The sequence below is a fragment of the Pleurodeles waltl genome, chromosome 2_1 (genome assembly GCF_031143425.1).
Source record: "Pleurodeles waltl isolate 20211129_DDA chromosome 2_1, aPleWal1.hap1.20221129, whole genome shotgun sequence".
Classification (NCBI taxonomy): Eukaryota; Metazoa; Chordata; class Amphibia; order Caudata; family Salamandridae; genus Pleurodeles; species Pleurodeles waltl.
In genome coordinates, this window is record NC_090438.1 from 277,721,697 (window position 1) to 277,748,725 (window position 27,029).

General features: G+C 46.4%; 1 protein-coding gene across 1 annotated transcript in view; it reads right to left on the reverse strand.

The window, feature by feature from the left end:
• The window catches only part of CD40LG (CD40 ligand), a 228,914-nt gene that overhangs the window by 122,735 nt on the left and 79,150 nt on the right, over positions 1–27,029 (reverse strand). Inside the window, exon 4 of the mRNA XM_069212448.1 lies at positions 12,267–12,329. Coding sequence (XP_069068549.1) covers positions 12,267–12,329 — 63 coding nt within the window. The remainder of the gene's footprint in view (positions 1–12,266; positions 12,330–27,029) is intronic.

Consider the following 27,029-nt stretch of genomic DNA (forward strand, 5'->3'; position numbering starts at 1 on the left):
GGAAGAGGAAGAACGGTCCTCAGTAGATACAGTCACTAGGGGCAGGCCCAAAGCTAGTGGTGGGAAGGGGGTCCTTTCAGGAGGAGAGAACCCATCCATCAGAGAAAGAGAGCTGGAGGCCCAGCTAGCATACATAGCTTTGGAAGCAGAGAAGCTGGCCCTAGAAAAGAAAAAGTGGGCAAGCAAAGAGAAAAGAGATGGTGGCAGCGATAAAGAGGCTGAGGTGTCCCTGGGTGGGGGTTTTGCCCCCAGATTACCCAAAGGGGTGGTTCCTGCCTATGTAGAGGGGGATGACATAGATAAGTGGCTGGGGGCCTTTGAGAGGGCCCTCCAGATGAGGAAAGTCAAGCCTCAGTACTGGGGTTCACTTCTTTGGGAGTTAGTTCCCAACTCTGGGAGGGATAGGCTCCTAACCATGAGTGGGGAGGATGCAGACTCATACCCCAGTATGAAGAGTTGCTTGACTAAAAAGTTTGGTCTGACCCCAGAGCAGTATAGGCTCAAGTTTAGGGACACCCAAAAGACAAGCACCCAGTCCTGGGTGGACTTTGTGGACATTTCAGTAAAGGCACTGGAGGGCTGGATACAGGGCAACAGGGTAAGTACCTTTGAGGGGCTGTACAATTTGATTATGAGGGAGCACCTTCTAACTAATTGTGTCCAAGAGAGGCTCCGCCAGTATCTAGTAGACTCTAGGTTGACCAACCCCAGAGAGCTGGGGGAGGCAGCAGATGACTGGTTAAGAACTAGGGTTAACCAGAAACCCCCAGGGGGTGATCAGAAAAAGGGAGGACATGGTTCTTCTCAGGGGAAGAACCAGGGGAAAGATGATAAAAAGCCCAAAGAGTCCTCACAAGAGTCCCCAAAAACTTCTCAGGGAGGGGGAGCCCCGAGCCAATTCACTTTTAAAGGGAAAGGGTATCAGGGAAAGAATTTTGATCCTGCTAAAGCAGGAAGGTTTCAGGAGCTTGCTAAGGCCGGCAAGTGTTTTGATTGTCATCAACCTGGACATAAAAGAGGAGATGCTATCTGCTCCAAGAAGCCCCCCACTGGTGGGCAATCCCAGGGGATTGCTAGTGTAGGGTTGGGGGTGGAAGTTGGCCCAGGGGTGGAATCAGGGTACACTGAAGTCACCTTAGTATCCGTGGGTGGGGTGGATATTGCAACTATGGCCACCTTACCTCCCATCATGGAGAGGTATAGGCAGAGGCCTAAAGTCAATGGGACTGAAGTGGAAGCTCTGAGAGATACAGGAGCCAGTGTGACAATGGTCACAAAAAAGCTGGTTTCTCCAGAGCAGGTCTTACCTGGTGTCTTCCACCAGGTGACTTATGCAGATACCAGAACCAAACTCCATCCCATGGCTATGGTGAGTCTGGAATGGGGAGGTGTGACTGGCCCTAAAAAGGTAGCTGTAGCTCCTGCCCTCCCAGTAGAGTGTCTGCTGGGAAATGATCTTGAAGCATCTGAATGGTCAGAAGTGGAGAGAAGGGTCCATGCACAGATGCTGGACCTCCCTGAATGGGTGTGTGCTGTGACCAGGTCACAGGCAGCACAACAGGGAAATGCTGGACACTTGGACCCTGGAACAATGGGCCAAGCCTCCAAGAAAAAGAGAAAGGGCACTGGGTCTGGATTGCCAGCCCCAACAAGTACAGAGGGTCAGGAAGAATCCAACCCTGAGGGGGAGGATCTGAACTCTGAGGGAGGGACACTTTCCCTGCAAACTATGCCTGACTTGGCAGAACTGCAAGGGGCAGGTGGGCCCACCAGAGAAGATTTGTGCCAGGGACAAAGAGAGTGTCCCACTCTTGAGGGCCTGAGGCAGACTGCTGCCAGGCAAGAACAAGGGGATACCAGTGGGTCCCACAAGGTTTACTGGGAGGATGGAGTTCTCTACACTGAGGCAAGGGCCCTCAAACCAGGGGCTACTAGGAGAGTAGTGGTCCCCCAGAAGTATAGAGAATTCCTCCTTACCTTAAGCCATGATATCCCCTTAGCTGGTCATTTGGGATAGACCAAGACCTGGAACAGGCTGGTCAACCATTTTTATTGGCCCCAAATGTCAGAAAAAGTAAGGGAGTTTTGCAGCTCCTGTGTTACCTGTCAAGCCAGTGGCAAGACAGGAGGCAAACCAAAGGCTCCCCTGATACCACTGCCAGTGGTTGGGACTCCCTTTGAGCGGGTGGGGATTGACATTGTTGGTCCCCTAGACCCACCAACTGCTTCAGGTAACAGGTACATTGTGGTGGTAGTGGACCATGCCACCAGGTACCCTGAGGCAATACCCCTCCGGACAGTCACTGCTCCCACAGTGGCTAGGGCCCTACTTGGTGTGTTCACCAGAGTGGGATTCCCAAAGGAGGTGGTCTCAGATAGGGGCACAAACTTTATGTCAGCCTATCTGAAAGCCATGTGGGATGAGTGTGGTGTTACTTATAAGTTCACCACCCCCTACCACCCACAGACCAATGGTCTAGTGGAAAGATTTAATAAGACCCTGAAGGGCATGATCAAGGGTGATCTCCTCCCATGCCTGCTGTTTGCCTACAGAGAGGTGCCACAGAAGGGGGTTGGATTCAGCCCCTTTGAGTTACTGTTTGGGCACCCTGTAAGAGGCCCATTGTGCTTGGTGAGAGAGTCTTGGGAAAAGCCTCTCAAAGAATCCAAGGAGAATGTGCTAGATTATGTACTGGGCCTGCGGTCACGCATGGCTGAGTATATGAAGAAGGCAAGCAGAAACCTGGAAGCCAGCCAGGAGCTCATGAAGCTCTGGCATGATCAAAAGGCTACCCTGCCTGAGTATCACCCAGGACAGCTGGTGTGGGTTTTGGAGCCCATGGCTCCTAGGGCACTACAGGCCAAATGGACTGGGCCCTATCCAATTCTGGAGAAAAAAGGTAAGGTCACATACTTGGTGGACCTTGGCACCCCCAGGAATCCTCACAGGATCCTGCATGTTAACAGGATGAAACCCCACCAGGACAGGGCAGACATGACCATGCTAATGGTCACTGATGAAGGGAAGGAGGAGGAGGGTGAACCTCTGCCAGACCTCCTGTCCTCAAAGGCAAAAGATGGATCAGTGGAGGGAGTGGTACTCTCTCCCAAATTGACAGATCAGCAACAAAAAGACTGTAAGCAAGTTTTGGGACAGTTTGCTAGTCTGTTCTCCCTGACCCCAGGACTCACCAATTGGTGTGTCCATGATGTTGACACTGGTGACAGCTTGCCTGTCAAGAACAAGCTGTACAGGCTATCTGACCAGGTCAAGGCCAACATCAAAGCTGAAGTGGCTAAGATGTTGGACCTCAAGGTAATTGAGCCCTCTGATAGTCCTTGGTCCAGTCCAGTGGTACTGGTGCCCAAAGCTAATCCCCAAGGTGGGAAGAAAGAATTGAGATTCTGTGTGGACTACAGAGGTCTAAACGCAGTCACTAGGACTGATGCTCACCCCATACCTAGAGCTGATGAGCTCATTGACAGGCTGGGGGCTGCCAAATTCCTGAGCACATTTGATCTGACCTCAGGATATTGGCAGATTGCCTTAAGTCCAAGAGCTAAGGAGAGGTCAGCATTTTCCACACCAGAGGGCCACTTTCAGTTCAAGGTGATGCCCTTTGGCATGAAAAATGCTCCTGCCACCTTCCAACGGTTGGTGAACAGAGTCCTATCTGGGTTGGAATCTTTCAGTGCAGCTTATCTGGATGATATAGCTGTATTTAGTTCCACCTGGAAGGACCACCTGGTCCACCTGAAGGAAGTGCTTCAGGCCCTGCTTCAAGCAGGCCTGACTATCAAGGCAAGCAAGTGCCAGATAGGGCAAAGCTCTGTTGTGTACCTGGGCCACCTTGTTGGTGGAGGCCATGTACAACCTCTCCAGCCCAAGATCCAGACTATCCTGGATTGGGAGGCTCCAAAAACCCAGACTCAGGTCAGGGCCTTTCTTGGCCTGACTGGGTACTACAGGAGGTTTGTTCAGAATTTTGGGACCATAGTGGCCCCTCTGACTGAGCTTACCTCCAAGAAACAGCCCAAGAAGGTCATTTGGACCCCAGAGTGTCAGAAAGCTTTTGACACCCTAAAGCAGGCTATGTGTTCAGCACCAGTGTTACTGGCCCCTGACTATAGCAAGGAGTTTGTAGTACAAACAGATGCTTCAGAGGAAGGGATTGGGGCAGTGTTAGCACAAGTTAATGAAGAGGGCCATGATCACCCAGTTGCCTTCATCAACAGGCGACTACTCCCCAGAGAGAAAAAATGGAGTGCCATTGAGAGGGAGGCCTTTGCTGTGGTCTGGTCCCTGAAGAAGTTGAGGCCTTACTTGTTTGGCACTCACTTCCGTGTACAAACTGACCACAGACCTCTCAGATGGTTGATGCAGATGAGGGGGGAAAACCCAAAACTGTTAAGGTGGTCCATTTCCCTACAGGGGATGGACTTCACAGTGGAGCACAGACCTGGGACTGCCCATGCCAATGCAGATGGCCTTTCCAGGTTTTTCCACTTAGCTGATGAGGACTACCAGGGTGTAGGTTAGTACCCATCACCTTTCATCTGGGGGGGGGCAGTGTAGGAAAGTCCTCCTTTTTTGCCTGATCACCCCCACTCTTTTTGGATAGGTACTGGTGGTTACTGACTCTTGGCTGTGCCCTGGGTACTGCTAACCAGTCCCAGGGCCTGTGCTCTGTGTAAAATGGATATGCAAATTAGGCTAATTATAATTGGCTAAGTTAACCTACCTATAAGTCCCTAGTATATGGTAGGGCATGTAGGTTTAGGGACCACAGCATAGGTGGTGCACACCTAGGTGCACTGCTGAGGTGCCCAGTGTCATTTTAAAAGCAACCCTGCCTTGCTGGCTGCTTTTAAATTAAAGTTATATGCAAATTCGACTTTGGAATTAAAGGTACTTCCAAAGTCTTAAACTACCTTATTTTTACATATAAGTCACCCCTAAGGTGTGCCCTATGTGCCCCTAGGGCTGGGTGCCATGTAACTATAAGCAGGGACTTTATAAAAATAGATTTATAAGCCCTGGTGAGGTAAAAACAGCCAAATTCGTTTTTCCCTCATTGAAGTAAATGGCCTTCATAGGCTAGAATGGGCAGACTTTATTTTAAATTATAAAGTCTCCTTAAATGTTGCATACCAAGAATTTGGTATCAAATTAATTGTTGCCCAGTTGTTGGATTTAATATAACTTGTCCAGGTAAAAAGTTTAGACTTTACCTAAAAAGTTGCCAATTTCAGCTCTGCATTGTTTTTGCTGCTGTGCTCTGATTCTGCCAGGCTACTTTGATGAGGTGTGAAGTGGCCTGGCTTCACACAAAGGAATGTGCTTGGGGGAGAGAATCTCCCCTCAGCAGATGGTGAGGCAGGAAGGGGGAGGGCTGCCAAACTGGTCTTCAAAGGCAGAGAAGGACATCTGGAGCACCCAGCAACACCCCCACATCCTGCAACCCCAGACAGCTAGGTGCCCCCTTGATTAGATTAGGAGAGGGCAGGAGAGGGGTGTGTTTATGATTTTTAGCCACACCAGTGGGTGGGCTCAGCCAGATGTAACCTCCAAAAATCAGATTCAGCCATGTTGGATTTTTAGAGACTGTTGCCTTTTGGGATGGATTTTTGCCACACTTCCCAGGAAGTGGTCATCACAGGGGGACGACCCTGTACCTGATTGGAGAACCAGGGCCCCCCTGCTTTTCACCCAGGAGCAAGAATAAAACTGGCAGACCTGCCCCCACACCTCAGATCCCCGCCAACTTTCAAGAAGAAGGAACTTAAGGAGAAGAAGGACTGCCCTGCTGGACCCCTGGCCTGCACCTGGACCCTGCACTCAGAAGGACTGCACCAGCTGCACACTTGGGCTTCACCACAAGAAGGACTTTGCCTGGCTTCAACTGGTTCAAGGAGGGACTCCCTGTTTGCTACAGGTGAAAAATTGCTATCCAGAGTCCCCTGCACCAACTCCTAAAAAAGAGACCAGTTGACCACTGCCCAGTGGCCAAAAAGGAGTTTGCGCCAGGTGCATTCTGGGAGTTGAAGTCCGCACCCCCCAAGGACCATCACAGAACTTCTGGACTCTTGGGGTGAGCTGTGGACCCCAAAAGAACCTTAAAAGAACATCTGGGTGAAGCCCCAGAAGTTTGGAGAAGATTTGACAAATTTTGTAAAAAAGCTCCAGAGAGGGACCGACCCGCCGCGGAAATTCTAGCCGGCTTGCCTCAACCGCGACCCGGCCTGACTTCGTGGTTCGTCCCGGTAAAGAAAAACATCCGAAAAAGAGACTAAGTCCGAACGTAAAAAGTTGACCGGGACCTCCCAGCCATCGTATCCGAGAAGGGCTCCACGGACGTCGGATGAAGATCCAGGTTTACCCCGGTCGAAGGATTTTCATCTCGAAAAAACGACTAAGTCCGAAGGTAGAAATCACCACCGAGGAAACCCACATCGCGTATCCGGACAAGGGCTCCAGGAGGTCGGATTCAACTGGCAGGTTCGTCCCGGTGAAGAAAAAACTTCAAAATAAAGACTAAGTCAGAAGGTAACTTTTCAACCGAGGCCTCCCGGGACTTGTAGCCGAGCAGGGCTCCATCGCGGTCGGCCTGAAACTTTGACTTTGTCCCGGTCCTGGTGCAACCAGATGACCCGATTGGCGCTTTTTGTTTCTAAGCGCTAGAAAAATAATAATACTTTAAAAATTCATATCTCCGGTTCCCCTGAACCGATTTTAATCGTTTTTGTGTCATTTTAAAGATAAAAATATAAACTATTTTTATAAATTGGTTTTGGATTTTTAAACTGTTTCCTGTGTTTTATTTAATTACTGTTTTGTGATATTTGAATGCTTTACACACTGTCTCCTAAGTTAAGCCTTGACGCTCGTTGCCAAGCTACCAAGGGTTGAGCTGGGATTAATTTACTGAGACCTAACTGTACCTAGGTGGAGGTTAGTGGCTTGTTGCTAGGTGTAGGTACCTACCTGCCCTTACCAATAACCCATTTTCCAACAGTCGGCTTGATGATAAAGTTTTGCACCCAGTGAGGTGGTAATCTCCATTATAGGGATCCCTCTCTTGGCGGGGTTAGCCAACCATGCCAGCAGCGCCTCCCTTTTTATCCCTTTCAGTGTGGGCCCTTGCAGTGTACTGCTTATAGTCGAAGCATCTTAACGTCTTGGTATACTCCACCACTTTTCCCCTGGCCTCGCGCTCCTCCCATCGCCTCTCCGGATGATCCAGTGCAAGTTTCTCCAGTGACCTAAGGTCCCTCTCTGCAATCATTATATCCCGCAGCAAGGACCCTCTAATCCCAATGGAAGCCGCCATACAGTGACCGCACACCACTACTTTGAATGCCTCGAAGAGTGTCTGTGATGAAGGAGCTGTGGGCTCGTTGTCCTCAAAGTAGTGGGTTATATGTTCCCTGATCTATTCCCTGAAAGTGGGGTCTGTCAGCAAGTCTGGCTTAAGTCTCCAGGTGGGAATGCATATGGCAGCTCTTGTCTATGACAAGTGCAGTATTAACGGATTATGATCGGAAATGGTTTTCCCCAGATATTCCACTCCCCGCGCCTGTGCATGCCCCTCTGGAGTGCCTAGGAATGTATCGAGCCGTATATGGAGATCATGGGCAGCGGAATAATGAGAATATTCCCTGGATACAGGGTTAAGAGTTCTCCATATGTCTACCAGATGCCACTCTGCCTGCCAATCTGTGAACTTTCTAGCAAACGCGTTAATTGGGGATTCCTGCAGCGGTGGGTGGAATCTATCCATGCCTGGGTTAGCCACGCAATTAAAGTCCCCCCCTATCAGCACCGAGTGAAGCATTTGAGGTGCCAGCATGGTTGTTAGTTTGTTGAGAAACGCACCCTTTTCTATGTTGGAAGCACACACATTGATCAAGGTCATATTTCGTCCGCCCAGGCGTCCGGTGACCAGTACATAGTGTCTGTCGGGATCTGTTAATGTGTTAGTGACCTGAAACGGAACCCCCGCCCTGATCCATATCAAGGTACCCCTTGCGTAAGCTGAATAAGTAGAATAAATTGATGCCCCCTCCACCTCCTGTGCAGTGCTGTGCCCTCAGCGGCCGTCAAAAGGGTCTCTTGTAGCATTACTATATGCACCCCTTGCCTGCATAAATAGGAGTATACCTTGTACCGCTTGGTCATATTATGCATCCCTCTTTTATTCCAGGAGATGACCTTGTATCCCTGCTGGACACCCATAGCAGAGGCCCTCCAACCACCTCCCCCGCCCAACCACCACCCGTCCAGGCGACCTAGACTAGTGCTTCTCGTGGGCATGGATTCATCACTGGTAAAGCTGAAACCAATTCCCCCCAAAAACAACCAAAACACCCTTAACTCCCCTTCCCCAGGACAGGTTGCGAAACAGTCCCCCATCCAAACTGTAGCAAACATAAGTTGTTTCTAGGTGGGTAGGCAGGTAGAATCTCTCAAGCCATCCGAAGGATCAAGTCTGTGGCCTGGGGCTAGTTTAAATGTTTTGCTACATGGCTCATGAGTCGTGTGGGCCTCAGGTCTGGAGGCTGAGGTATAGTTCGGGTATCAGACATCAAGCACCGGGCCAGCCATCAGATAATGCAGTCTGAGGTTCCAGATGTCACTGCAGGTAGTTCTAGGCTTGTCGCAGCTGATCCTGCTGACTCCGCCTCAGAGTCCGATCCTTCGGGCCCTCTCGTCTTATCAATTTAGCATGGGCTACCGCCTCCCAGGATGAAGGAGGCCACTGCCGCCGCTGCTCGGCTTCTCTCTGCTTGTGCTTCCCCCTGTGTGGGGGCCACCATTCTCCACCTATGTCCTTTCACGTCTCAGTGTCTGCTGCGGGGTCTAGGTTCTCGGGCGGTCCCCTCCCCCGTTGAGTCCCCCGCTCTTCCATCTAGTCTCTCGCTTCTTGTGGTGTGCGGAAAAATCATAAGGGATGTTCATTTGCTGGAGAAGCTTTTTAATTTCCGAATACGTTGCCCTTCATTTCTGCACCTCTCTGGAGAAGTCTGGGAAGATACAGATCAAAAAGTTTTCCAATCTTATTTCTCCAGCCTTTCTGGCCTGTGTCAGTATGTGGTCCCGATCCTTGTAGTGCAGTAGACGAGCTATTACCGGCCGCGGTGCAGCCCCCAGAGGAGGCGCCCTCGCAGGGACCCTGTGCACCCTCTCAAGTGCGAAGAAATGCGAAAGGCCTCAGGTGCAACAGCTTCAGAGATCCAACGCTCCAAAAACTCAGGGCGGTTGTGCTGACAGACCTGTTTGGGGAGGCCTATTATGAGGATATTATTTCTCCTGGACCTATTTTCTGCATCTTCGGCTCAAGCGTTGAGAGCTTCTATTTGCTTTTCCAGTTTAGTGATTCGGGCCTCCACTGCAGTCAGTCCAGGCCAAGGGCACCCAGCGTCTGCTCCGTCGCTGTTACTCTTACCGCAAGGTGGCGTTGATCCTCCCGGAATAGGCCCAGATCAACCGCCATGGAGTCGTTTTTTGTCTCCAGGCTCTCCCTAGTGAATGTCATGGCCTGCATGATATCGGCCAGCCAGGGGTTCCCAGATGGGTCTTCATTTGTGCCATTCCGCAATGTCTCGGTAGGGGAGGACTGAGCGTAGGCCCGCTGCGTACCCGTCTCTCCCACCGCCTCCTTCCTCTTCCCAGTTTTGCCCATCCTATGTGGGAGAGTGGGTCCTCTATTTTGAGAAGTCTGCGTTGCTGTTCGCCCCCAACCAAAACTGCCTGATGAAGCTGCGCTGCTCACCTCCTTGCGCCTCCCTCGGATTATGCAGCACGGAGCACTCCGTCCAGACAGCTGCCTGTACAGGCCTTAGTCCCCTGCAGGGCCGCAGGCCAGCGTTTAGAGTCCCTCAGCCTGTAGGCCCCGTCTTACTGCAATTATGGGGAGAGAATGTGTCCCGGAGGGCCCCACAGTCCTTCAGGCCGCAGCTGCACCCTCCTTGCTCTTCTGCAGTTAAAGTGAATTCCAGGACCTTCCATGGTCGTATTAGGTCAGCAGTGCCTTTAACATAGTCCCAATGTGCCCGTTGATATCAAAATCTAAATCAGCCCCTGCCTCACCGGTCATGCCAGGCCCCTCTTCCATTTGCTGAGGCCTGGAGCGGCCGCCATTTTGGGGACAGGCAGCTCTCAAGCACTGCTGCTTCCGCTCCCCTGAAACGCTCCTCTTTACTCAGGGGGGTCGCCCCTGCTTCGGTCGTCTCAGCAACAGCCTGTTCCCCCGCCGGGTAACCGGTGCAGTTCGAGTGCGCTCAGTGGGGAAAGGGGTCGTTTAGTCCAGCGCGCCCGCCATCTTTAAGTTAGGCGACGCGCTGTCATCTTAACCGTCGCCCTACAGAGCCCGTTTTCGTCCTCGCCCGGGGCTGGGAACCTCCCGGCTTTTAAATCCCCGTCCTCCAGACCTCTTCCGACAGGATGTGCTGCTGGTGTTTCAGGCAGCACCATCAGGATGGGTCTGTTATGGAGGTCCCCGGCCAGAGCTCCTCCTCGTAGCTGCTCTCTCCATGAGCACCAAAGTTTTACCTGTTGTCCTGATATAGTGACTTTAACAAGCATTGCTATGCTCCTTAGAGGAACTGAATGTCATGTCTACATTCAGACTTTACAGGGTTTCTGTTGCCCAAAGAATAAAGTTTAAGGTCCTCTATATAGAGCAAAAAGCATGTTTACAATTGGAGCCCTTTTCGGCTTTTGAAAGGCTCATTTCTCCATTCCAATTTTTCCGCTTGGTCAATTGCTCACACTATAAAGGCATGTTGTAGGGAATATATGTTGTCAATGAGTGCTGCATTGCTGTGGGATTGACTTCGACTGATGATGAACAGGGCCAAAGAAAACCATCCCATTTTTAACATGCATGATAAGACAAAACTTATTCTGCCAACGCATGTAAGTATCCAAGCTTTAGTTCTGCTTTAAAAAAAAAGATATTGCTGATTCTCTTAAATTCTCAGGTTATTGCCTATTAGAAAGTCTAAGAGTGTGCTTTGATGAAAATAAAAAAATGAAACACACAAGCTTAGTCGAATCTCTGGAAACATTATTCAAAATCATGTGAGATGGAGTTATTTATAAGTTAAATCAAGGGGCCTGAGGTGTCGTCAATCAAGACTATTGCGCTATCTCCATAAGGTTGAGTCTGACACTACAATTCTAAGAAAGCTCTAACTGGCTATTCTAGTCATTAGTGTACGTTTTCTAGTAGTGTAGCATGAAATTGCTACTAGTTGATGGGGGTGGTACACATGAGCTGAAATCTTCACTTGAGAAATCTGAAGTCAGGGACAGGTTTGAGGTATTTCCATATTGATTTAAATAGTGTATAGTGCATAAATGCAATATATGTGACTACTATTTCAATATGTCCCCCATACACAGACATAATACATTTATATCTGTGAAAGTGTGCTAGTAAAATAAATATGTATAGAGAAAACCAGCTATGTTCAGAATGTTCTTTAAAAAGACTGAGATCAAACGCTGTAGTACCAATAACGCTCTAAGATGGATTCCGTGAGCAACCCTTCCTCATTAGTGGTTGACTGAAACCACATTAAAATAAGTTCTCTGAGTGAGTCTTGTGACCTCTGTGTCAGAAACAGCTTGAAGATGTCAGATGCATACAACCTGACTTTTTACATTATGAGCTGTGGGTCTGATTAACAAATTGTACTTTCCAATATGTAAAGTAGTACTACAGTAGTACTATAACTTACTAGAAAAGCTATTCACAAAGCTATGAGTGGAAATCTGCACCTCCACTTCTAACTTTTTTATGGGAATATATACATTATTGAAATATATTTGTACTATTTTTACTATTCTTATTTTTTTAAATATTAACCTTGAACAATTTCCCCTATATATTCCCATAGGCAGAGGTACACCACAGTGGTGGTGATCTCCAGATATGTCTGAACAGTAGCAACTTTACACTCATATATTTACCCACAGCTGTCTCCACCCCCAGGTGCCTGGGAGGTGTAGATATGTAAGTCTACACTTAGATCTAAATCTACATTTGGAATTGGAATTGGTTAATAGCACAAAAGTGTTGACTTGTACTTAATAGTAACAGTAAATGTACATGTAAGTAAATCTAGATGTTTAAATGTATCTGGGTGAATTAACCTTTTTAATATTTCCTTATGTTTTCATATCGGAAATATTATCTTGCAATGACATCTTTACTTGTGAAAGTAATGCTGTGGGCTGAAATACTATGTTTAATCAATACCTGTTTTTGGCCCAGTAGACTGTTGTCCATATAAGTGAGCAGCAATGGGGAGCTTCAGATCATCTGAAAAACAAAGATATTTATTAAAAGTATACTAAATATGGTGCATTTTATTTTAAATCCTGGGTGAATACCAACAGCATTAAGAAGTAATTTTGTAGAGAATGATCTAGTACCTCAAATGATTTATTATCAACAATAATTAAGATTGAAAACATTACAATACTCCTAAACCTTAAGAATTAAACTTGTGTAATGTGCATACTTTTTGGACTGAAAATAGAACACATACAAAGTTAAGCTACTCATAGTTAAGGTTTCCTTGATTTGTTTGATTTGCTTATCAATAAGTCAAGGAGACTGTTACATGCTGTTTTGAACTAAAGTAGCACTAGAATGTAGCTTAAAGTAAAATAAGCACTCCTTCATCCATTCAATAAACATGTCAAATACAAATAGTCTTAACATCAAATATAATGACTTTAGGAGCCTTAAAAATATGTTTTGTTTCAATTGTTTTTGTTGTGGTTAGAAAAGTTCATTTTTTTAATACAGGAAGATTCCTCATTCCGGGGAAATTAATAAAAATGAAACCACAGTTATTTTCTCACAGTTGCCAGTGGAAATTGTGACTTAGACCTGGTGGAAATATTGCAACCAAAAAAAAAAACAATTGCAAATTTTGTGCTTCTGATTTATGAATAGTTAAGTCTACTTTGATATTAGCTGCTATGTGGGTTTAGGTCTTCATTTGCATTTGCTTTCACCACAACAAACCTCCTCCTCTAGCTAAGCCACACTTTGGTATGGCTGGATAGTTATAGCTGCCCGTTTGACCTCTTGCACGCAATTCAGAGTGATTGAATTTCAGGATAGTCCCATTCAGCATTGGCTCAGTCCTTTTAGCTATTTGTTTGAGACAGGGTCACTCACATCTTAGATCAGCTAAGAGAAATATTTTTCTCTTACCATCATGCTCTTTGCCTTTAGATATATTTTTACATTTCTTGAGGTATGCTTCCATTACAATGCATGAAGTGAATTTTTAGAAGCCAGTTTCATAAGAAGCCTTTCAACACTAAACGCAAGTTCTGCAGATTAACCACGTTTACTTAAGGTGTGATTTACACACGTAAGTGTACTAAAATACCTATTTTTTTTAAATCATTTTTTGTGTGTTACATGAAATACACAGAACACATCATTTTATTTTAAAATTAGACACAACAAGGTAGTATAGTGTGCTTATAAACTTTGGTTGGTCTTACTTGGATTGAATTTTTCTTTACTTTAAATCGCTGTCGTTTTTAATTGTGATTTATACGACTTCCTTTTTCTTTATTTATAATTCATCTTAGTTGTTTACAACCTTGTTTACTAAGTTGTTTATTATACTTCATCTTAGTTGTTTATGAACACGCAAACCTGTACTGAGCATACAACATTGCTGTATGGGGTTGTATTATACTTTCAGGAGCACTCATTTGATCTTATGAGATCCTTTTGTCTTTAGGTTGAGCCATATTTTACTATGCCTTGTTTTGATCGGGATCTTTATATAGACTGGGCAGTTGTGGAAAGTAACTCAAATGATTTCTTCCTGAGCAATGCATTCACCTATGTGTATCATGGTACTGCCTTAAGCCAATGTCACTTGAGTGTTGCTTATGATCCATAACCATTGGTGTAATGATTTTAAACATAACTATATTTTCAGTTATTTTACATTATTTAATTTTATTCTGTTGCAGTATTCTAGTGATAATCAAGATGTTGAAAATATACTTACTTATGGAGGAGCTGCCAATAACTTCAGCTCAGAATGATAACAATATCAAGATGGCCACCACATTGGAGTGAGTATCCATTCCAACTATGCATGCAAGCAAATCAGCACACTGTCAGAATGTTTCAAACTGCTGAGCTTGATCACTCATTTCTCTTGCCTAATCAAAGGTTTAGACATGCTTACTTTGTTTCAGTTGAGTCACCATAAAAGTTAAGTAACTTTGTATTTTTAAAACTGCTCCTCACAGATGAAATGCAATAGAGCTGGGAGGAGCAGTGACACGGCCTCACAGCGACAAGTTTGCCATTTTTTGGCTGCACTAATGCAGTTATAGCGCAGGCTCCATCAGTGACTGACTGCATCTTTTAACCCGTGCCATTAGACTATAGATACAAAATAAGGTTTTCTATGATCTTGAAAAATAAGCACTGTTTTCATGGGCCTGCATTTCCTGAAGATGTGCAGGTAATTAAGGGCTATCAAGATGAGAGCAATAAACAAGAAACACCAATTAACAATAGGTAGAAACAACTATTTAGGAAAATATTTATTTTTAATCTCTGTTTTTTTGTTTAAATACCTTTGTCATTTACAGAACAAAGAAAAGGGAAAAAGACTGTTAACAAATTGTCATCCAAACACTTTTCACCAGTTCATAGAAGCATTTATGAGATAGAGTACTACAAGATATTACTTTTATGCACCTTTGTGAAACAGTTCCAAAATGTCATTTCTATTTGTGCAAATTGTGAGTAAAGCCCAGATTATTTGTATTTCTGCCCAATTTTAGATGATTCGGGGCCAATTCACAAAGGCATGTAAGAGTATGTAAAAGAATACTACAGCAGTACTACTTTACGCAATCCAAAATTACTTTGTGAATACCCTGCTTTATAGTTTTGCATTAGCAGTTTTTCATCCTGTGTCATTAACTATTGGTATTCAGTTTTAACCAAGTGTTGTTACATTGCATATTTATTTGTATTTAGATTTTTACTTGTTATACTAGTAAATACCAGTCATCAGTCAGTATTGTTCATCAAATATGATCATGTATGTAGAAGCATACAAGTTGTAAACCATTATACAATCCCTGTCAACAGGGCATAACAAGAATCAGCACAGTGAAACACCCAGGCTTCGTCAGAGTTGGTAGCCAATGTCAAAACCTTTGCCTCCTATGGTAATGTGCAACAAGAAACCTATCTTTGGGCTTTAATATAGAGTATTAACAATCCACACCTAAATGCCTATCAACTTTTACATATGCTTTCAACAATAAATATGTCAGGCCTTTATCATAACATTTAATTATAAACATATCAGGAGCATAGTCATGATCAAGAGCTTGCCACCATAACCCTATCCTGTTGTATTGAGTATAAACATTGCCACAAGCCGAAAAGTGCAATACATGCAGTCTTTTAGTGGAAGAACACAAATTTGGCCCAATCAAATTTTGTACTTAGGGGTACCAACATATGGGTGAAACCTAAACTCCTCTCTCAGTAGGGCTCTCAAGCACTTTTTTGTTGATCACATAATGTCAAGTGACATTTGCACTGTCTAGTCTAACTTAAAATTGATTTAGGTTAATTTCTGTCCTCTTCTCATCTGTGTTGCTGCTAGACAAAAATGTAATACATTATCTAGTTATCTAAGACACTTTAATAGCATTACAATGTCATGTGTGTGTCCCTGAACGTTTGAGCTCAGGTAGCTGGATAAATAAACAAAATTATCACAGTGGCTGTTTTGTGTAAGCACACAGCATTTGCCCAATTGGAACATGTCCTGGCTCCCAACATGTGGACGAAGCAAATGCACCTCTCCTGGCGATTCTCACATAATTGTCTGGCAACAGATGTGCTGTCAAGCCAGATCATAAAAAGGGCTGATATTGAGATGAAAACTGGCAAATGAAAATTCTGCTGATATTCAAATAGGTCCTCACACTGCAGCCAGACAGAACCCTAGGAGGCCCATTCCCTATTAATATAAGTGCAGTGATGCAAGGTTTGGGAGAGGAGAAAAAACTGACACAGGATGGTTGTGGATATTAAGAGTGCTGTTGATGTTCTTCTCCCTGAAACCAAGCCATCTGCTATGTAAGGTGGCTAAATATTATATATGTGATCATCTCAGCCTTTTAAACATACATCAATGCTTTATATGCTGATGTAGACCTCAGTGCAGTCAATGTCTTGAAATTCTTAATAAATGTATAGCATGCCTTGGTTGGACCCTAAGGAGACTATGGGCCGTTTACAACATTGGCGTTCCGAGGACTGCCAATATTGCGGTGGTGTTGGACCACCGCGGTTGCGGCAGTCAGACTGCTACATCACAAAGTTGGCGTGCAGACCTGCCAACCTATCGCTGTCCCCGTCAGGATCTTTGATCCCGACAGGCTGACTGTGGAGGCAAGTTGTAATCACCAAGGGCAGCGCTGAAAGCAGCCCCGCCCTGCTGATTGCAACCTTGTTATCCTCCAGCCTTTTCTTGACGGTACCACCACCATGAAAGGCTGGCAGGGAACAGGTGCAAGGGGCCACAGGTGGGCCCCTGCACTGCCCATGGCAAGTGCAGTGCTGGGGTCCCCCTGCCCAGCACCCTCACAATGGGCACTGTCTGCTGTGCAGACAATGTGCATTTCAAGGGTGCTGTGCCCACTGAGTGCACCAGCCTACCATATATCCGATATTGCTAGCAAGGTGGGTCGTCCATTGTGGGGTCTCCTAATATGGGTGAGAATTGCACTACAGTGTGTAGTGAAATCGCTACCTACTGGCATCCCTGATATTCTTGGTATTAGCCTCAAGGGTTCAAGGACCATTGTAACAGACATATTTACCATCTATGCTAGGGGAACAAGGAGGCTTGACCGCTCTGCCACCCTGCAGTCTCTTGAGAACCAATTGAGAGAAAGACCACCTAAACATGCCCTCATTGTAGCGGGGACTTTAACACCACCTATGAAGCCCTTGCTCTGGCTAATATGGGCGATTTGCATATACCTAGGCTCGAGTTCACCTAGGCTCGAGCTCCCCCCTATCAAGAAGTGGCTCCAGGCTACCCTGTAACTAAACGCCCTGACCCTTGGCCACAGCCTGAGGGCAGTCAACGGAAGAACAAAATCAGATAGGCATGCTGCTTATACGTTCATTGGCACGCAGGAAAAGAGTTGTATTGACTATATTTTGATGGATCGTAGATACTGGCATTTGGTAGACGATATGATAGTCCGGCCCCAAATGGATAGCGACCACAATCCACTATGTCTTAGCTTAGATCCCCCTTGGGGAAGGGCGCCCATTGCGACAATCACCGCCAAAGCAATTAGGGTGGTCCAGGATGAGCACAGCAGACAGCGCCTAAAATGGAGCAAGGTTGTCCTGCGAGATGACATTCCCTCTACCATCAATCAAGACCTGACACTATGCGTAGCTATGATATCCACGATAGAAGAGGAAGAGGGAAACTGCTCCTCCCTTCTAGACATACATACAAGGTTTAGAACTGCTACTAACTCTGCCAGTTGCCCATAATACTCGCAGTGCTCCACTTTGCAAGGGAGACAACTGGTTTAACGAAGGCTGTCGACTGGCTGGAACAAATCTAATCAGTGCAATTGAGCAAAAAGATGTTGCCCCAGTCAGGGCCCTTCGGAGTGTCTACGCATACACAGAATAAGGCTTGGAAGAACTGGGAGGAGGAAAGATGGAGACTTATGAAGGCTGCTTGTGACCACAGAGACTCTAAATCTTTTTGGCGTATGGTAAACAAAAGAAACCTAAGGGGGGGGTCTTCCGTAATTGACAATAACATCCAGCCCTCAGACTGGTTCCAACACTTCAATTCCCTCTGTAATGTGGAAAGCCACCCTGCAACCACCTCCGCCACTTTATTTCCATCCCAGCCGAATACTACTTATTGGTACGGGTTGTTTAACCTGGGAGACATCCGAGATGCAATAAGTAACATAGTACGCCTTAAAGCTGCTCGCCCTGACGGCATTCCCGACGACCTCTTTCTTTATAACATTGGCAAATAGGCTGAGTACATCCTCCTTCTATCCAATGCAATTGCCAGGGGAGCCCACATTCCAGAGTCATGGAGGGGTGAAGAGGTAATACCCATCTATAAGAAGGGCGATAGGTTTTTACCCGCCAACTACAGGCCTATAAGCCTTATTGACACAATTCAAAAGGTATTCCGTCGTACCTTACTATCAAAAATCCAAGACTGCACCATTGAGAATAACATCACCATTCCAGGCTGGCTTTAGGTCCAAAACAAGCACCATAGACCAGGTGTTCCTATTCCTGCTCCTGTATTGGAAGGTTGTAGTGCTAGGGAAGGGGAGCCTTTACTTAGCCTTTATAGACTTCAAATCTGCTTTTGACTTGGTACCTAGGGGTAAACTCTGGGAGGTCCTCAATGAGATGGGAATGCCTCTAGGGCTTCTGACCATAATCATTCGATTGATTACACGAAGCAACTTTGCTAAAGTTTGCTGGGGAACCAGGGTGACCTCACTGATCCGATCAAGGTGGTCAGGGGCATTAAGCAGGTTTGTGTACTAGCTCCAACCCTTTTCTCCCTATATCTGAATCAGGTCGTCCAACACCTTACATCGCTGCCCACTGATGCACCAGCCTTAGGCAATGAAAAGATTGCAACACTTCTGTTCGCAGATGACACCCTGATAGTATCTAAAACCCTAATGGGCCTCCAATCTTCATTGAATCGCTTTGACGATTTCTGCTCCAAGAGAGACCTAGAAATAAACACCCCCAAATCAAAGTTTATGGTTATAAACCCACATAGATAGTACAGGGGGAACCTTTCCCTGGGTGGCTCAAAAGTAGAACAGGTTAACACCTTTGAACATCTGGGGATCAAACTATCGGACTCAATGTCCTGGAAAAACCATATTAATTCTACATCACTAAAATTTAGCCAGCTGGTAGGTGTCCTTCTATGGGAGCACCATGCATCCACTGCACAACCAATAGCTGCTGCTCTTCAGATCTATAATGTGAAGTCTGTTAGCGCAGCACTCTGAGGGGCTGAACACCGGGGCTTCGACGATGTAAAGGAGCGCACCTGCATAGAAAACATGCTGATGAGAAAGCTCACCTCCCTGCTCCTGAGTACCCCGCTTCTCCCCTTGCACTGATCTGGCCTGCAAACCCTTAGCTGCTATAGTCTGTCTTAGACCGTTGTTGTTTTGGAGAAGAATCGTGGCAACTCCCGAGCTTTCCTCCTACGTTGCTGCGTCTGTTCTCTCGACACCTCCAACAGGATCCAGTGGATCAATCAAGTCAAGTCATCACTGACTGTCATTGATATGGGTGACTCATGGAACGCATTATATACAGAGCCACCACCGACTAAAGAAAGAGTGAAGTCCTGTTATTGGGAGTGGGTAACCCAATCTGTATTCCGCTTGCACGCTCTAGGGTGACTATCCAGTGAGTTTCTGGACTTTAAGTCCACCTCGTTGCTAGAACCCTATTTGGATGGTATCCTAGATCCAATTGACAGGAAGCTGTATATGCAATTTAGATTTGGATCCCTCCCTTTCAAATCTTTTACCAATAGATGACAGAATAGGGCCGCAATCAACGAGTTATGTCCCGGCTGTAACCAGTCTGAGGAGTCAATCGCCCATGTTTTCCTCGTATGTCCATCCTACACCCATATGCGTAGGAAATAGCTTGTTCCAACATGTAAATGGCTGGTGACCTGAGACCATGTTGCAGCCATGAGGATCTTAAAACCAGATTCCAGTCTCCCCATTGCTATTGCAGTCGCCAAATTCCTCGGAGGAATGTGGCGCATTAGAAGGGTCAAGATTGTCTATTCCCCATGCCCTGTAGTCCCACTTGCGTTCTTTAGCACCCACATTGTATCTTGGGACTGTCTTAGTCCTGATTGTATTGCGTATTTTGCACATTTTTCTTATTTATCTTTAAAAAAAATGCCATTTTATGCTATTTTATGATTTTTAACCTAATATTTATTGTGTGTTATGTGACTTTAATGGCATTGGATGCCGAAATAGTTTTATATATAGATATTGAAGGGTGTGGGAGGTGAGAACCTCCTTTGGATGTAGCCCTAGCACTGAATATCCATAGAAAGTAAGGCTTTGACCTCTCCGGCCTTGGTAGGGACACTTAATATCTCTGGCATTCATCAGAGCATCACTGAACTGGGCTTGAGGGTAAGAAGGAACAGAAGTTGGGACTAACAGCATCCTGGCTGGGAGTCATGCATAACCACAAACGGGCCTAAAAAGAACCCACTGTAGGACAACTCAGCCACTGGGGCATCGTACAAAAGATGTACCTTGCGGATAAAATCATTTTCCAGAACCATGTGGGTCAATGCTTGAAAAAAGATAATGCCAGTCCACCTGGTAAAACTCTTTCTAGGCATCTAGAGAAAGTGCAAGGAGTTGAGATGATTAATTCTTCGTTTGCAACAGAGGGTGTGTGCCAGTGTCCAAAGATGGTCTTGTGAGCTGCGGCCTGGGACAAAGCCCACTGGCACCTGTGGATCAGAAGGGGTATCACTTTGCCCAGGTGGGTTGGCAACATGTTGGCCATGATCGTTAGGTCCACCTTAAGCAGGAATAATGGGTGGTGGCTAGCGCACCCCAAGGGGTCTTTACCAGCCATGGAGCCAGGAGGAGAGTAATGGGGGCCATTTTGGAGATGGCACGCAGGGAGCCCATTGCGTCTGTCTCCTGAAATGTCCTTGTCAATTGAGTGCCACTATGTCCTTTCCCACCTTGTAGTACTCACCCAGAAACCCATCTACCCATGGGAAATTATATGTTAGAAAAAGCTTCCATTGTCTTGGTCACTTCAGCCTCTGAATGCCCAGACAGGATACCTCTCTTTCCATCTGACAGGACAGATAAATGCATAGGAGTCAAAAAATTGCTCACCTGTTCTTGAGTATCCCTTAGCTCTTTGGAATAAAGGGAAGCATAGTAGGAGGAAAGGTGGGAAGCTATATCCCAAGGAGGCATGAATAGAGTCCCCACTGAGTTGTGTATTGCCGATAAAGCAAGTTGGAACTCCCTCTAATTCAGTTGGGCAGCCAGGAGTCCGCCAGCCTTCTCCCCAGGATCATAGTGCTGCCACCATAGCTTAACCAAGGCTTTCTCAGCAGCCCTAGCAAAGTCCAGGAGAATTTTAGCAAGCTCCAGCAGCATGAGAAAGGTCAGTGAGGGGGTTGTCGCATTTCATACCATGAAGGTGCGTTTTCCAGCCTCCAGGTGGCTGAGATCAGAAAGATCTTTGCTATTCACCGTCGCAGTATCTGCCATCATTGCACACTAGAGGACCATCTCCTATGGGAGGATACAGAGTCCTTATTATTGGAGCGGTAGGACTGAATAGAGGAATGGAGCTACACCTTACCCTTAGTTTGCTGATGAGCGAATACCTTCACACAACAGCGGCACAGTGGTGGTGCTATACACCAAACATCGAGTCCCAGCAATATCAGACTATGGTCAATAAGACCTGCCTCCAGGATCTCACAACAGGTTACGCGGCGTACTAGCTGCCCGTGGATCATGTAGTAATCGATACAGGATTAGGTCTTATGTGGGCAGGAAAATAAAGTATATTCCCGGTCGCAGAGGTGTAGCAGTCGCCACACATCTTCTAGTGCATGGCCCTTAATTAGGTCCACGAGGAGTGTCCTGTCATGTAGGTTATGTGTATGTCCATGAGCAGACCTGTCAAAGATCCTTTCTGCTGCCTCTAATAACAGTGCCCACCCATTCCAATTTGTTTAGTTGGCTGAGCCTGGGAAAGATGAGTCTCCTGCAACAGTGCTAAATTCACCCATTTGGTGAGCAGATAATGAAAGATTTTCTTTCGCTTGGTGTAATGGGCCATTCTATTGATGTTCATAGAGGTCATGGTGAGAAGGGCAGTTGTCATGCTGAGATGTACGAGTGGGCTCATGGCCTATCAGGAAGGTAATGGAGGCAGAGGCTGTAGTGAACTCAACAGGGGGAAGAGAGGGTGTGAAAGGTCTTGGGAGGCACAAGGGAGCAAGAGGGACCAGGGAGAATGTGAAAGGGAATGTGATGGGTAACCTAATAGGAAGGGGAGGAATTAGCCCCATGGAAAACCAGGGGCTCTAGTACTGAATCTTTGGAACTGGCCTTGAATCTGTGCTGCGGCACTGGGGCAGTGTCACTGCCCTGACCTCTGAGAGGCACAACAACGAAGACAGTGAACACGGAAGAGGCCCACAATCGCTAGTGTATGTGGGTCCCCAACAAGAGGGCCCAGGACAAAGGAAGCCCTAAGAGCCAGGCATGTTAGGAGATTTTCCAGACCACCCCAATCCTCAGTGTGTGTGTTTGACCCCCCCTCCAACTAGTCTGCTTCAGCAGAGGCACCCAAGGTAGATCAACCAGAAAGAGGGAACGTAATATCCCTGTGCCCTCCAAAAAATGGAGCAGGGAGATGTTGTGCAATGAGAAAAGCCAGTAAGGTAGCAGAGAGAACTGCAGATACCAGGAGAGGAGTGAGAGGGATTTAAGGTGCAAAACCAGATTAGCAAGCTACTACCCAAAGTATACCCAAGTCTCTCTGATGGCATCAGCAGTACCGACCTCCTATGTCAGGGGTGATCCGGATTTGTCTCTGTCTCTTTCCTCATGCAATGCTTCCACAACCAGAGGGAGACCTGTACAGTCCAATTTCCACTGCGGTAGTATCCCATGCAAACCTGACTTGGCTTCAAGGTACGAGGTGATCTTCCAAGAGAGTAGGCGAGGAGGTGCAGCCAGCAGCTGTGTCCATGGCAGGGTCTTCTAGAAGGTCCGGACGGGTACAAGGAGAGAAAGAAGGGACTCCATGTTGGCCCCAACTGAGTCCAAATGGGAGGGGGGCTTCGTTGGTGGCTGTGAACAATGTACAACCTAAGAGAACAAAAACTGATGGGCTGGCTGCCCCCAGGTCGACATGAGGCCAGGCACTGCCTAAAGGGGTCAGCTGTTACCCCTACAGCTAGTAAAAAATACTACAGAAGTTCAAGAAGGAAATGAGAGGCAACAGGGAACACAGTGGTTAGGGTGGGCAGGAAGTGAGAGAGACATAGCGAGTGGATCTAATCTTGCATGGCAATGACCTCGTCCATGCATAAAGCTGCCTGCGACCAGTTCCCACTATTGTCTCCCAAGGAGGCAGGCATAGGTGTCTAGGTGTTGGGTCCGCAAGGGACAACACCAAAAGTTGTGTGCTCCTGCGAGTCAGATGTGGCTGTCGAGTGAGATGTGGGGATTCTTACATAGGGCCCCTGTGGCAATGGCAGGCAATAGCAGACCCCAGGCTTCCAGCAGGCCCTGGTAGTTGTAGGCCTCTATATGCTGCTTATGGGTGGCAGGCTTGCCACTGTTCGAAGGCCTCTGACTCCCCATAACCTGTGCAGATGTTCTAAAGTGGAGGTAAGGGCAGCCATCCAAGGGCGGCTCAGTGCTGGTCCCATGAAGATAACGTGGCAGGGGTGGGTTTGCCACCAGTGGGAGAAGCAGAGGAAGGAGGTGGCACTCTGTCTAACTGCCACAGCCCATGCTACCAGAGGGTCACAGCCCCGGGTGACTCCTCTGGTGATGGGGTTGAGCAAGAGGTACTCCCCAAGGCATTGCTGTGACCAACAGACCCTGCATGCCCCCATAGGGGCAGGCCTCCAGGGGTAGACAGAATAGTTGATAGCGGCACGCACCATGGGTCCCAGTTAGATTACCTGCTACTTACCCATCCACATGCCAGGGGCCGTAAGTCAATACGGCTCCAGTAGTCGAGGTGAGTGCCACGGTTAAAGCAAGGCTGTGGGTCGTCCGACTCTGACGGGTCTCATCTGGCCCAGGCCTAATCAGCTTGTGACTCTACTTAGGCAATGCAGGATGATGTGGGTGGCAGGCTTGATAGTGGTGTGAGCGAGCCCTCCCAGCAGCCAGATGAGGAGCTCCACGCTGGTGTATGTGTGGAGCTCTAACAGGGAGTGGCAATTTTGTCGGCTCCAAGCTCTGCTTAGTTGCTTACAATGTAAATGAATGGGTTTGGTGTGACACAGAGATAATGATTCAACTTGAATTATCAATTTAAATATATTACTCTTGGAAGGCCCAAAGCAGGATGGTGTTTGGACAAAATGAGGGACAAGGACAACTAATCATCACCATGCAATGCAGCCTCCCAGCAACCCAAAGTGCCCCAAATGCACTCTTTTCTGGTCAGAGTCTCACCAAATGCATACCAGCTCTGCCAATTCCAGTCGCACTGCCTGACCTGTTTTGCCAGGCCTAGAAGCCAAAATATTGGCCACAACGATCAGCTCTTATGTCACAAAGATAGTCGATAGTCACTGTCCACTGGCACAGTACCGGCCACCCTTAAGAAATATATACCACCTTCATCGATTGAAAAGGGCATCACCTTAACCAGAGGTTTATGTGGTAGTTAAAAATCATGGAACTGGCCTAAAATCGAACGGGGTTAAGATTCTCCTGCTGGGATTCAAATCTGAAGATGTGGCAGACGATCAACTAAATGCTCACTGAATTAGCCTCCCATCAGATTTGCAAAATTCCACCTCAGGCATATGAAGCGGAGGCTACACCACCTACATAAGTCTTATCATAAAAGTGTACAATGTTCACATATCAACTTTAAATTAGAGTTTGCAACTTCCCTGCTCGAAAGACTACCAATGTCAGATGGCATGCCAACAGCATGTAGAAAATGTGGCAGTCAAATTAGTGAGATATTTGGGAAAATGCGACAGCCTCATAGCAGGGCTCCGTTAGCTTTATTGGTTACCATCATTAAATTGCATTGTGGTTAAGCAGCTTGCCATGTCTAAATACATCACTTGTCCAGCCCTTTTTTATTTATTCATGAAAATATATTCGTCCCTGAGGTCAGGTAATCAGAGGCACCCCTAAAACTGGCTCATTTGAATCTTATGTAACACGGAAGTATGCAGCTATAAACACTGAACAAGTTGCATAAAAGTCATATATCACATGTGGGTCTTTTGTTGCTTTGCACCACTCTCAAACTTCCCTTGGTGGCTGTAGACCACGTTGCAGCACCCACATTATAATAAAACGTTCTAACAGATTTTAAAGCTTGCTTTTAATATTAGTTACCTATGAAATATGTCTTGGAAGCTATAAGCCCCAGGACTATAACGTATAGAAGAAGTGAGACATGCCAAGCATGATATTGACATTTGCTTGTTGTAACATAATTGTATTTTTTTTTTACAGTGTGAGCTAAATCAGATTTTTAAGTTTGCATAAAGTATGTTTTAAGCACAAAAATAATTTCCCTAACTAAAATTAGGAACAAGCTAGGGACCTTCATTTTTAATTGATGCACAAAGCGTTTTGCATGGCACAAACTGCAAAATTCGCAGTTTGCGCCATTCAAAACGCGCATCTCGATGCACATTCCCATTTTGCGAGTCGGTACTGACTAGCAGAATGGGAATGCGACTCGCGAAGAGGAAGGGGTGTTCCCCTTCCTATTTGCGATTCGCACCGCGATGCAGAACGCGGTTACAAAGCAATTTGCAGTTAGCACCCATGTGAAGTTGGTGCTAACTCATTCGCAAAAGGGAAGGGGTCCCAATGGGACCCCTTCCCCTTTGTGAATGTCGCCAAAAATATTTTTTCAGAGCAGGCAGTGGTCCAATGGACCACTGCCTGCTCTGAAAAAATGAAACCAAATGGTTTCATTTTCCCGAGGGTATTGCAACTCGTTTTCCTTTAAGGAAAACGGGCTGCAATACAAAAAAACACTGCTTTATTGAAAAAGCAGTCACAGACATGGTGGTCTGCTGTCTCCAGCAGGCTACCATCCCTGTGAGTGCAGGGAATCGCAAGGGGGTCGCAAATTGCGACCCACCTCATTATTATTAATGAGGTGGGTCTTTGTGACCCCCTTGCGATTTGCAGATGGTGTCAGGGACACCATTCTGCATATGGGTTTGCGACTCACAAATTGCAAGTCGCTCTGATTCGTAATTTGCGAGTCGCAAACCCTTTTCTACGTACATCTGGCCCCTTATATTCATGAGGTAAGTTGCAATTTGCGACCCCATTGGGAATGACCACGCTCACAGGGATTGTGGTCTGCTGAGGACAGCAGACCACACTGTCTGAGACTTCTTTTTAAAAAAGGCAGTTTTGTTTTTTGAAATGCAGCCCCTTTTCCTTAGAGGAAACTCTGCTCTGAAAAACATATTTTTGCTTCCATTCACAAAGGAGAAGGGGTCCCGTGGGGACCCCTTCCTGTTTTTGTGAATGAGTTAGCTCCAGTTTGAAATTGGTGTTAACTGCGTTTGTTTTCCGACCGCATTTATGGTCACAAAACAATCATACGTATCACTGCGACTCGCAGTTAGGAAGGGACTCCCTAGGGATGCCCCTTTCTAATTGTGAGTCGCAATTCCTATTTTGCAAGTTTGTAACTCTGTCCTGACTCACAAAATAGGGATGGTACATCATACCTGGTCATTTTGCGGTTGCAAAAGGTGATTTTCTCATTTTGCGACTGCAAAAGGCATCGTAAATCGGGTCCTAGGTCTCTTCAGACCAGTGTTTCAAACAAGGACGCCACATCTCCTGTCTCTCACCTTCTCACAGCTATACAGGGCATGTAGGAAGAATATATATTCAGATGCTTTGAAATAAATATAGCTCACCTTGAAAAAGCACATATGCTGTGCATAGCAAGCCTCACATTTTACACACTTCTCTTAGCAATAAGGCCTGGGAAAAAGTGTCTGAAATCTGAGGGAACCCTAGGGGATTCTCACCTGAGTGATTGGGTGTTCTCATACTTTTCTCCAGTCTACAATCACCATACTAGGTTGCATAGGTTCCTCACATCAGTTCACATTGTCGGTCACACTTTCACTGTGAA